This window comes from Oncorhynchus nerka, linkage group LG15 (assembly GCF_034236695.1).
Source record: "Oncorhynchus nerka isolate Pitt River linkage group LG15, Oner_Uvic_2.0, whole genome shotgun sequence".
Taxonomy (NCBI): domain Eukaryota; kingdom Metazoa; phylum Chordata; class Actinopteri; order Salmoniformes; family Salmonidae; genus Oncorhynchus; species Oncorhynchus nerka.
Genome location: NC_088410.1, coordinates 4192167 through 4205248, shown reverse-complemented (window position 1 = coordinate 4205248; position 13082 = coordinate 4192167). Strand labels below are relative to the sequence as shown.

General features: G+C 44.8%; 1 protein-coding gene across 1 annotated transcript; it reads right to left on the bottom strand.

Annotated features, from left to right (window-relative positions):
- Positions 1 to 2233: 2233 nt before the first annotated feature.
- LOC135560351 (zinc finger protein 771-like) lies at positions 2234 to 10945 on the bottom strand. Its single transcript, XM_065002237.1, has 2 exons — positions 10297 to 10945; positions 2234 to 3787 (listed from the first exon to the last, which is right to left on the bottom strand). Exons 1-2 carry the CDS (start codon positions 10661 to 10663, stop codon positions 2931 to 2933), a joined length of 1224 nt encoding a protein of 407 aa, XP_064858309.1. The 5' UTR covers positions 10664 to 10945; the 3' UTR covers positions 2234 to 2930.
- Positions 10946 to 13082: the final 2137 nt, after the last annotated feature.

Here is a 13082-nt window from a genome sequence, read left to right as displayed (position 1 = left end):
GTAGGCTAATGAGCTGCTTGTTAGCTAGCTATCTGCAGCAGGCCACAGTGTGTAGGCTAATGAGCTGCTTGTTAGCTAGCTATCTGCAGCAGGCCACTGTGTGTAGGCTAATGAGCTGCTTGTTAGCCAGCTATCTGCAGCAGGCCACTGTGTATAGACTAATGAGCTGCTTGTTAGCTAGCTATCTGCAGCAGGCCACAGTGTATAGACTAATGAGCTGCTTGTTAGCCAGCTATCTGCAGCAGTCCACAGTGTATAGACTAATGAGCTGCTTGTTAGCTAGCTATCTGCAGCAGGCCACTGTGTGTAGGCTAATGAGCTGCTTGTTAGCTAGCTATCTGCAGCAGGCCACTGTGTGTAGGCTAATGAGCTGCTTGTTAGCTAGCTATCTGCAGCAGGCCACTGTGTGTAGACTAATGAGCTGCTTGTTAGCCAGCAATCTGCAGCAGGCCACAGTGTAGACTAATGAGCTGCTTGTTATCTAGCTATCTTCAGCAGGCCACTGTGTAGGCTAATGAGTTGCTTGTTAGCTAGCTATCTGCAGCAGGCCACTGTGTGTAGGCTAATGAGCTGCTTGTTAGCCAGCTATCTGCAGCAGGCCACTGTGTAGGCTAATGAGCTGCTTGTTAGCCAGCTATCTGCAGCAGGCCACTGTGTAGGCTAATGAGCTGCTTGTTAGCTAGCTATCTGCAGCAGGCCACAGTGTGTAGGCTAATGAGCTGCTTGTTAGCTAGCTATCTGCAGCAGGCCACTGTGTGTAGGCTAATGAGCTGCTTGTTAGCTAGCTATCTGCAGCAGGCCACTGTGTGTAGACTAATGAGCTGCTTGTTAGCTAGCTATCTGCAGCAGGCCACTGTGTAGGCTAATGAGCTGCTTGTTAGCCAGCTATCTGCAGCAGGCCACTGTGTAGGCTAATGAGCTGCTTGTTAGCCAGCTATCTGCAGCAGGCCACAGTGTGTAGGCTAATGAGCTGCTTGTTAGCTAGCTATCTGCAGCAGGCCACAGTGTATAGACTAATGAGCTGCTTGTTAGCCAGCTATCTGCAGCAGGCCACCGTGTATAGACTAATGAGCTGCTTGTTAGCTAGCTATCTGCAGCAGGCCACAGTGTGTAGGCTAATGAGCTGCTTGTTAGCCAGCTATCTGCAGCAGGCCACTGTGTAGGCTAATGAGCTGCTTGTTAGCTAGCTATCTGCAGCAGGCCACAGTGTGTAGGCTAATGAGCTGCTTGTTAGCCAGCTATCTGCAGCAGGCCACTGTGTAGGCTAATGAGCTGCTTGTTAGCTAGCTATCTGCAGTAGGCCACAGTGTGTAGGCTAATGAGCTGCTTGTTAGCTAGCTATCTGCAGCAGGCCACAGTGTATAGACTAATGAGCTGCTTGTTAGCCAGCTATCTGCAGCAGGCCACCGTGTATAGACTAATGAGCTGCTTGTTAGCTAGCTATCTGCAGCAGGCCACAGTGTATAGACTAATGAGCTGCTTGTTAGCCAACTATCTGCAGCAGGCCACAGTGTATAGACTAATGAGCTGCTTGTTAGCTAGCTATCTTTAGCAGGCCACTGTGTAGGCTAATGAGCTATCTGCAGCAGGCCACTGTGTGTAGGCTAATGAGCTGCTTGTTAGCTAGCTATCTGCAGCAGGCCACTGTGTGTAGGCTAATGAGCTGCTTGTTAGCTAGCTATCTGCAGCAGGCCACAGTGTGTAGACTAATGAGCTGCTTGTTAGCTAGCTATCTGCAGCAGGCCACTGTGTGTAGACTAATGAGCTGCTTGTTAGCTAGCTATCTGCAGCAGGCCACTGTGTGTAGACTAATGAGCTGCTTGTTAGCTAGTATGAGGTTTCTGTGTTATGCACAGTTAGAGTAAAGGGAGTACTGGTACTAGTTAGACAGGGCAGAATGTGGGAGGACAATCATGAAAGGGAGTATTGGTACTAGTTAGACAGGGCAAAGGGAGTATTGGTACTAGTTAGACAGGGTAAAGGGAGTATTGGTACTAGTTAGACAGGGTAAAGGGAGTATTGGTACTAGTTAGACAGGGTAAAGGGAGTATTGGTACTAGTTAGACAGGGTAAAGGGAGTATTGGTACTAAATAAATTAAGACTAAAAAAAATATTATTTTATTACAAAGAAGCGTCCCGTCCACTAGATTATACGTCACGCTAGAAACATCGCCATCTGTTGTCTGGAGTGGGTAAACGCAGTTGAGGAAAATATTTGATTTTCAGACAAAGTTTCTTTCAAAAGTTTAATATTATATTGAGACTTACAAAGAGAAGCTTTGGTTCATCAATTAACTTTTGATGAGTGAGTAGTACACATCTGTATTCGATGCCAATTCTGATTCATTCAGTCAACAGATAATATCAAAATAAACAACATCTCTATACTGCTTCTACATAGTGGAATTGGTGGGAACATTCATGTTTTTCATGTCAACAACTTGTCCATGTTGTTATAAAAACGCCATCACATTTTCATCGTCCTTTATCTTGACGACTAGTAAACATATTAACTCAATGAAACAAAACGACTAAATTCAAGAGGTTTCAATGTTCAAAATGAAGAAATGCACATTCTATTAATCTATTCCATAATGTACATGGTGCAATATCTAAATCATGTATTCAAATCAAATTAATTGAGTGAAAAGCCAGATCACATCACATTCAAGAGGTTTAAAGGTTAGAATCAAGAAATCCAAAACTCCATTAATCTATATAATAATTAATCACCAAATTATAATGAACAACAGAGTGTTTATAGTTGTATCCATTAAAGTTCATAATCAAAACAAAATACAAATTGTGTTTAATCTGATTTTAGACATGATCAGGTCTCCAGATAAACATTTTTTTTAAAGATGGCATATTTTTAATGATTTCACATAAACAATATGATTTCATTTGGACAAAAACACAAATTCTCAGGTCAAAAACTTAAGTCAGAACACAGCCTCTCTATTCTCTCATGTGATTTCAGGTCCTCTAACTGGGAAAATGTCTTTCCACACTGAGAGCAGTGGTATGTCTTCTCCTCCTGTGTATGTATTCTTTCATGCTTATTCAGATGTCTTAATCGGTTAAATGTCTTTCCACACAGGGAGCAGTAGTACGTCTTATCCCCTCCAGTGTGTGTCCTGTCATGCCTATTCAGGGCCCCTAACTTGGTAAAACTCTTTCCACACAGGGAGCAGTGGTAGGGCTTTTCTTGTGTGTGTTTTGTCTCATGCTCTTTTAGGTTCCCTAAGCGGGTAAAATTCTTTCCACAAAGGGAGCATTGGAAAGGCTTTCCCCCTGTGTGTATCTTCTCATGCTCCTTCAGGGCCCCTAACTTGGTAAAACTCTTTCCGCACAGGGAGCATTGGAAAGGCTTTTCCCCTGTGTGTATCTTCTCATGCTCCTTCAGCCTCCCTAACTGGGTAAAACGCTTTCCACACTGGGAACATTGGAAAGGTTTTTCCCCTGTGTGTGAACTCTCATGGGTTTTCAGGCTCCCTAACCAGGCGAAAGTCATTCCACACTGGGAACAGTGGAACGGTTTCTCTCCAGAGTGTATTCTCTTATGCTCCCTTAGGCTCCCTAACCAGGTAAATCTCTTTCCACACTGGGAACATTGGAAAGGCTTTTCTCCTGTGTGTTTTCTCTCGTGCTGTTTTAGGTACCCTAACCAACTAAAACTCTTTCCACAGTGGGAGCAGTGGTGTGGTCTCCCTGGTTTGGGCGTCTCTGGGTCTGGTTCCCCTGAAGGACTCTTCCCGCTGTCAGAGTGAGAGTCTGGTCTCTCTCCTGCCAAAGACAAACAGATTATTTTAGTTAAACAGAGACCTGAATGAAATCTCCAAATGATAAAACGGTCTTCCTATGAGGTTTAATCCAGACTAGATCCCTCAATAGAATAGTGTCTGTAGTGTTTTATAGGCCAATAAAATCACGTTTCAACTTGACTATTGTGAAGCATGTATTAGACCTAATGGATAAATAGACTAGTCAGTATAAGATACATGTATTAGACCTAATGGATAAATAGACTAGTCAGTATAGGATACATGTATTAGACCTAATAGATAAATAGACTAGTCAGTATAAGATACAGTATTCTGACACCTTAGCTTGGTTTCAAACAATTCATAAATGTTATTGAATGTAGGTATGTTTCGCCTTTAATATAATGGCATTACAAATAAATAGCAGAATATTATACAATAGCTGTGTTTGAATACCCATGTTAACATACTGTAACTACATACTTAATGAGTATATACACTACATACTATTAGTTAATTGTAGTATACTGTAACGACATACTTAATGAGTATATACTACATACTATTAGTTAATTGTAGTATACTGTAACTACATACTATTAGTTCATTTTAGGATACTCTAAACGAACTGTTTCCTTTCAGATGAGCGTACTAGAGCTTTTCCCGTCTATCGGAAGTTGATGCTGTTGCTATGCAACCTCTTGCTAGCTAGTTAGCATAACTAGTTAGACATTTTACGACTTCAATTATGCTTCTTTGCCGACATTTACTGACAGCGGCCCTATTCAATGGGTGTTGAGCATACGAGCTGTATAACCACCTGGTACGGCAGCTGCACCGCCCACAACCGCATGGCTCCGCCCACAACCGCATGGCTCCGCCCACAACCGCAGGGCACCGCCCACAACCGCAGGGCACCACCCACAACCGTAGTGTCTGGTTATAGTAGTGGTAGTGTCTGGTTATAGTAGTGGTAGTGTCTACTGTAGTAATGGTAGTGACTGGTTATAGTAGTGGTAGTGTCTACAGTAGTAATGGTAGTGACTGGTTATAGTAGTGGTAGTGTCTACAGTAGTAATGGTAGTGACTGGTTATAGTAGTGGTAGTGTCTACAGAGTAGCTTCCGGGTTGGAGCGAGCAGTCACATCCGCACTTCGGTCTGCACTTCGGTCTGCAGGTAGTATAACTTTTCATTACATTTCATTACATTTCATTATAGTACAACGGTTTGATTTGCCTAATCTTAGCAATTTCTTCTTAGCTAGCTACATAGCCGTCTTTGTATCAAAGATAATTGCGTAATTATCGTATTTCGTCGTCCTAACGTATCTGCCCAGCAGCTAGCCAGCTAGCTAACGCCCACCGTCTACATAGCTAGCTACTTAGCCGTCTCTGTATCAAAAGATAATTGTGTAGATAATTGTGTAGTCTAGAGCGATTTTCTAGGTTACCTAGCCAGCTATTGTCGTTATTTTAACGCAACGTAACGTAATCAACACTGCTAGCTAGCTAGCCAGCTAGCCCCTGAATCAACAACGCAGCCAGCTATTTGTCGTCCTTAACGTAGGAGACACTGCTAGCTAGCCAACAGCTAGCCAACGTCTACCGATTAGAACTCAACAACCCGGTCGCATTCCGCCTCGCTCCACAGGTAGTATCACATTTTCATTTCATTTCATTACAGTACAACGGTTTGATTTGTTTGATCGTAGCTAGCTACATAGCTAGCTACATAGCCGTCTCTGTATCAAAGATAATTGTGTAGTCTAGAGCGATTTTCTAGGTTACCTAGCCAGCTATTGTCGTTCTTTTAACGCAACGTAACGTAATCAACACTGCTAGCTAGCCAGCTAGCCCCGAATCAACAACGCAGCCACTGCCAGCTAGCCTACAAAGTCAACAACGCAGCCACTGCCAGCTAGCCTACTTCAGCAGTACTGTATCATTTTTAATCATTTTAGTCAATAAGATTCTTGCTACGTAAGCTCAACTTTCTGAACATTCGAGACGTGTAGTCCACTTGTCATTCCAATCTCCTTTGCATTAGCGTAGCCTCTTCTGTAGCCTCTGTCAACTATGTGTCTGTCTATCCCTGTTCTCTCCTCTCTGCACAGACCATACAAACGCTCCACACCGCGTGGCCGCGGCCACCCTAATCTGGTGGTCCCAGCGTGCACGACCCACGTGGAGTTCCAGGTCTCCGGTAGCCTCTGGAACTGCCGATCTGCGGCCAACAAGGCAGAGTTCATCTCAGCCTATGCCTCCCTCCAGTCCCTCGACTTCTTGGCACTGACGGAAACATGGATCACCACAGATAACACTGCTACTCCTACTGCTCTCTCTTCGTCCGCCCACGTGTTCTCGCACACCCGAGAGCTTCTGGTCAGCGGGGTGGTGGCACCGGGATCCTCATCTCTCCCAAGTGGTCATTCTCTCTTTCTCCCCTTACCCATCTGTCTATCGCCTCCTTTGAATTCCATGCTGTCACAGTTACCAGCCCTTTCAAGCTTAACATCCTTATCATTTATCGCCCTCCAGGTTCCCTCGGAGAGTTCATCAATGAGCTTGATGCCTTGATAAGCTCCTTTCCTGAGGACGGCTCACCTCTCACAGTTCTGGGCGACTTTAACCTCCCCACGTCTACCTTTGACTCATTCCTCTCTGCCTCCTTCTTTCCACTCCTCTCCTCTTTTGACCTCTCCCTCTCACCTTCCCCCTACTCACAAGGCAGGCAATACGCTCGACCTCATCTTTACTAGATGCTGTTCTTCCACTAACCTCATTGCAACTCCCCTCCAAGTCTCCGACCACTACCTTGTATCCTTTTCCCTCTCGCTCTCATCCAACACTTCCCACACTGCCCCTACTCGGATGGTATCGCGCCGTCCCAACCTTCGCTCTCTCTCCCCCGCTACTCTCTCCTTTTCCATCCTATCATCTCTTCCCTCTGCTCAAACCTTCTCCAACCTATCTCCTGATTCTGCCTCCTCAACCCTCCTCTCCTCCCTTTCTGCATCCTTTGACTCTCTATGTCCCCTATCCTCCAGGCCGGCTCGGTCCTCCCCTCCCGCTCCGTGGCTCGACGACTCATTGCGAGCTCACAGAACAGGGCTCCGGGCAGCCGAGCGGAAATGGAGGAAAACTCGCCTCCCTGCGGACCTGGCATCCTTTCACTCCCTCCTCTCTACATTTTCCTCTTCTGTCGCTGCTGCTAAAGCCACTTTCTACCACTCTAAATTCCAAGCATCTGCCTCTAACCCTAGAAAGCTCTTTGCCACCTTCTCCTCCCTCCTGAATCCTCCTCCCCCTCCCCCTCCTCCCTCTCTGCAGATGACTTCGTCAACCATTTTGAAAAGAAGGTCGACGACATCCGATCCTCGTTTGCTAAGTCAAACGACACCGCTGGTTCTGCTCACACTGCCCTACCCTGTGCTCTGACCTCTTTCTCCCCTCTCTCTCCAGATGAAATCTCACGTCTTGTGACGGCCGGCCGCCCAACAACCTGCCCGCTTGACCCTATCCCCTCCTCCAGACCATTTCCGGAGACCTTCTCCCTTACCTCACCTCGCTCATCAACTCATCCCTGACCGCTGGCTACGTCCCTTCCGTCTTCAAGAGAGCGAGAGTTGCACCCCTTCTGAAAAAACCTACACTCGATCCCTCCGATGTCAACAACTACAGACCAGTATCCCTTCTTTCTTTTCTCTCCAAAACCCTTGAACGTGCTGTCCTTGGCCAGCTCTCCCGCTATCTCTCTCAGAATGACCTTCTTGATCCAAATCAGTCAGGTTTCAAGACTAGTCATTCAACTGAGACTGTTCTTCTCTGTATCACGGAGGCGCTCCGCACTGCTAAAGCTAACTCTCTCTCCTCTGCTCTCATCCTTCTAGACCTATCGGCTGCCTTCGATACTGTGAACCATCAGATCCTCCTCTCCACCCTCTCCGAGTTGGGCATCTCCGGCGTGGCCCACGCTTGGATTGCGTCCTACCTGACAGGTCGCTCCTACCAGGTGGCGTGGCGAGAATCCGTCTCCTCACCACGTGCTCTCACCACTGGTGTCCCCCAGGGCTCTGTTCTAGGCCCTCTCCTATTCTCGCTATACACCAAGTCACTTGGCTCTGTCATAACCTCACATGGTCTCTCCTATCATTGCTATGCAGACGACACACAATTAATCTTCTCCTTTCCCCTTCTGATGACCAGGTGGCGAATCGCATCTCTGCATGTCTGGCAGACATATCAGTGTGGATGACGGATCACCACCTCAAGCTGAACCTCGGCAAGACGGAGCTGCTCTTCCTCCCGGGGAAGGACTGCCCGTTCCATGATCTCGCCATCACGGTTGACAACTCCATTGTGTCCTCCTCCCAGAGCGCTAAGAACCTTGGCGTGATCCTGGACAACACCCTGTCATTCTCAACTAACATCAAGGCGGTGGCCCGTTCCTGTAGGTTCATGCTCTACAACATCCGCAGAGTACGACCCTGCCTCACACAGGAAGCGGCGCAGGTCCTAATCCAGGCACTTGTCATCTCCCGTCTGGATTACTGCAACTCGCTGTTGGCTGGGCTCCCTGCCTGTGCCATTAAACCCCTACAACTCATCCAGAACGCCGCAGCCCGTCTGGTGTTCAACCTTCCCAAGTTCTCTCACGTCACCCCGCTCCTCCGCTCTCTCCACTGGCTTCCAGTTGAAGCTCGCATCCGCTACAAGACCATGGTGCTTGCCTACGGAGCTGTGAGGGGAACGGCACCTCAGTACCTCCAGGCTCTGATCAGGCCCTACACCCAAACAAGGGCACTGCGTTCATCCACCTCTGGCCTGCTCGCCTCCCTACCACTGAGGAAGTACAGTTCCCGCTCAGCCCAGTCAAAACTGTTCGCTGCTCTGGCCCCCCAATGGTGGAACAAACTCCCTCACGACGCCAGGACAGCGGAGTCAATCACCACCTTCCGGAGACACCTGAAACCCCACCTCTTTAAGGAATACCTAGGATAGGATAAAGTAATCCTTCTCCCCCCTTAAAAGATTTAGATGCACTATTGTAAAGTGGCTGCTCCACTGGATGTCATAAGGTGAATGCACCAATTTGTAAGTCGCTCTGGATAAGAGCGTCTGCTAAATGACTTAAATGTAAATGTAAATGCAGTAGTAATGGTAGTGACTGGTTATAGTAGTGGTAGTGTCTGGTTATAGTAGTGGTAGTGACTGGTTATAGTAGTGGTAGTGACTGGTTATAGTAATGGTAGTGACTGGTTATAGTAGTGGTAGTGACTGGTTATAGTAGTGGTAGTGACTGGTTATAGTAGTGGTAGTGACTGGTTATAGTAGTGGTAGTGACTGGTTATAGTAGTGGTAGTGACTGGTTATAGTAGTGGTAGTGACTGGTTATAATAATGGTAGTGACTGGTTATAGTAGTGGTAGTGTCTGGTTATAGTAGTGGTAGTGACTGGTTATAGTAGTGGTAGTGACTGGTTATAGTAGTGGTAGTGACTGGTTATAGTAGTGGTAGTGACTGGTTATAGTAGTGGTAGTGACTGGTTATAGTAGTGGTAGTGACTGGTTATAGTAGTGGTAGTAGTTATAGTAGTGGTAGTGACTGGTTATAGTAGTGGTAGTGTCTGGTTATAGTAGTGGTAGTGACTGGTTATAGTAGTGGTAGTGACTGGTTATAGTAGTGGTAGTGACTGGTTATAGTAGTGGTAGTGACTGGTTATAGTAATGGTAGTGACTGGTTATAGTAGTGGTAGTGTCTGGTTATAGTAGTGGTAGTGACTGGTTATAGTAGTGGTAGTGACTGGTTATAGTAGTGGTAGTGACTGGTTATAGTAGTGGTAGTGACTGGTTATAGTAGTGGTAGTGAAAAGTAGGTGGATGAAAAGGACAGCTGGAACATATGAAAATTGGTTTGGTATATCTAGCTTGAACGGTTCAATAGTTTACTGGTAGTGGGTTATTTTATGTAAATGTATGCACATTTATATAGGTTAGTCTATAATGGATTGAAGTTAGGATATCCTAAACATGTGAACATTGGTATGTAGCTGTACTTGTGGTGGTCAGTAGCTTTTATGGTTGTGGTCAGTATATGTAGCTGTACCTGTGGTGGTCAGTAGCGTTGTGGTTGTGGTCAGTATCTGTAGTCAGTAGGTGTGGTCTGTGGTAGTCAGTAGGTGGCGTCTGTAGGTGAGGTCTGTGGTAGTCAGTAGTTGTGGTCAGTATCTGTAGTCGGTAGGTGTGGTCTGTGGTAGTCAGTAGTTGTGGTCAGTATCTTTGTGGTTGTGGTCAGTGTCTCAGGTTCAGCCTAATGGAACTACCTCCATGTTTTGAGGATATACAGTGTTATTACAATTACATTGTTCACAAACAAAGGAGTAAAACAAGCTTATATTTTAGGTTCTGAGTTCAGTGGACATTTATAAGTTGTATTCTCCCAGAATCAATGGCGAGACCCAGAGCCAGATATTAAAACGATATATTAACTCAATAAGGGCAGTTTGTGGCCCTGCTTTTAAGACGGTACTCACTGGTGTTAATCAGATCTTCAGTCTCCTCTCCTTCCTCTTCATCTCCCAAAACGTCTTCCTCCTCTTTTCTTAAGATAGCCTCCTGTGCCACTACGACGGGTTCTTTCTCTTCTTCCACTGTGACAGTCTCTATCCCCTCTTCATCTTTCACTCTAAAATGTTCTCTCTCTTCTTTCACTGTAACATCATCCTCTTCTTTCAATGTGATACTGATAGCCTCCTCTTCCTCCTTTTTCATTCTGAAAGCTTCTTCCTCTCCTTTTACTGAAACATCCTCTTCTTCTTTCATGACAATGTTCATCCCCAGAGGTTCTTTCTCCGTCCAGCAGACCTCTTCTTTAACAGGAGAGTAGCTTAGTGAACTCATGGTCTGGGATGTTAGCTAGCTAGCGAGTTAGCATTAACGACTAGCCTGGAGCTAATCTAATTTATCCAGACAGCTAGCTACCCGATTTACAACGTAAATATGAAATTAAATGGGGCAACTAGCTATACGAAAGAAGTATGTTTTAAAACACAGAAAAATATACACTGAACGCGTCTAAAGAGCTCCAATGTTTCGGCTATGTTGCCTAGCAAGCTACCGAGATAGCTCAACAAGCTGTTGTTAATAAAGAAGCGGCCCGTCGACTAGATTAGACGTCACACTCGGCAGCGTCGCCTTAAAGACGAATAACAACATCCAACATGGCGCCTGGTGCGGTTGCTAGGTGATTTGTGGAGCAAACGCAAAGCCCTCTATATGTAGATGTATATAATGATTGTCCAATAATGGTGCAGGCTTTCCACATTTTATTTCCATTCAGACAGACATTTGTTCCATTAATTAAATCCTTTTTTTTTTTACAATCAGCACATTTTACAATCTGACATGGTGGAAAAATACTGATGGTAAGATTCATGAGATGGTGAATGTTTTTTCAAGTCAACAATTTATCAATGTTGTTATCAAAACAACAGCATCCGATTTTCATACAACAACGACCTCTGTCATTGCCAACAAAGGGTATATAACAAAGTATTGAGATAAACTTTTTACTTATTTTCCACCATAATTTGCAAATAAATTCATAGAAAATCCTACTGTCACGTCTAATCAAGGTGGGTGGAATCAGGCGCAGAGAGCAGATAGCGATATAAAGTTTATTCTCCGTTGAACAAAACAAACACGGTGAACCCAAACACACACAGGGTGAAATTATCCAACACAGGATAACAGAGTAACCGGAGAATAAGAAACACAAAAACACCGATAGACGAAAATAATGACAACATAAACAATCCCGCACAAAACAAGGGTGGGACAACCTACAATATATACAGACACTAATTAACTAAACAACACACAGGTGAAACCAATCAGACAAAACCAACAGATAAACGAAAAGGGATCGGTAGTGGCTAGTAGGACGGTGACGACGACCGCCGAGCACCGCCCGAACGGGTAGGAGAGCCAACCTCGGCGGAAGTCGTGACACCTACAGTGATTTTCTGGATTTTTTCCCTCCTTTTGTCTGTCATAGTTGAAGTGTACCTATGATGAAAATTACAGGCCTCTCATCTTTTTAAGTGGGAGAACTTGCACAATTGGTGGCTGACGAAATACTTTTTTTGCCCCACTGTATATTTTTTAAAACAATTAAATATTGCCTTGGTCATGTGACCTAGTGACTTCAAACAAGGTTCAGAATGTCCCTTCAATGGGCCTACACATTGCACACCCTTTAGTTGATCAATTGGGGCGGCAGGGTAGCCTAGTGGTTAGAGCATTGGACTAGTAACCGAAAGGTTGCAAGTTCAAATCCCCGAGCTGACAAGGTACAAAATCTGTCGTTCTGCCCCTGAACAGGCAGTTAACCCATTGTTCCTAGGCCGTCATTGAAAATAAGAATTTGTTCTTAACTGACTGGCCTAGTAAAATAAAGGTAAAAAAAATACTCATCTCACATGAATTTCAATAGCTCCTTGACCCTCAAACTACCTATCTACCAAAAATCTGCATGAACCCTTCTAGTCTGAAGAGGTGATAAATAGGTATACTCTCTCTCTGGGTTGAAGAGGTGATAAATAGGAATACTCTCTCTCTGGGTTGATGAGGTGATAAATAGGTATACTCTCTCTGGGTTGTAGAGGTGATAAATAGGTATACTCTCTCTGGGTTGAAGAGGTGATAAATAGGTATACTCTCTCTCTGGGTTGAAGAGGTGATAAATAGGTATACTCTCTCTCTGGGTTGTAGAGGTGATAAATAGGTATTCTCTGGGTTGTAGAGGTGATAAATAGGTATACTCTCTCTCTGGGTTGTAGAGGTGATAAATAGGTATACTCTCTCTCTGGGTTGTAGAGGTGATAAATAGGTATACTCTCTCTGGGTTGTAGAGGTGATAAATAGGTATACTCTCTCTCTGGGTTGAAGAGGTGATAAATAGGTATACTCTCTCTCTGGGTTGAAGAGGTGATCAATAGGTATACTCTCTCTCTCTCTGGGTTGAAGAGGTGATAAATAGGTATACTATCTCTGGGTTGAAGAGGTGATAAATAGGTATACTCTAAGGTTGTAAGGTAACAAAATGTGGAAAAATGTCTTGGGGGTCTGAATACTTTCCGAAGGCATTGTATGACTTCATGACTGCCCCTCGCGAAACAAAATGGCAGTCAGGGTGAAATATAACTGCAGTATGCTGTGTCAAACATTAAATTCAAGAGGTTTAAGGTTAGAATCAAGAAATGCAAAAACTCTATTCATCTTAATATATAGAGAGCAATATCCCCAGAATATAATGAAC

Bases quoted from the DNA above. Each gene is read 5' to 3' on its own strand.
- LOC135560351 (XM_065002237.1), bottom strand. From the start codon at position 10,663: ATGAGTTCACTAAGCTACTCTCCTGTTAAAGAAGAGGTCTGCTGGACG. The intron at 3,788-10,296 runs GTGAGTACCGTC...TGTCTTTGGCAG, and splicing joins TGAAGATCTGATTAACACCA to GAGAGAGACCAGACTCTCAC.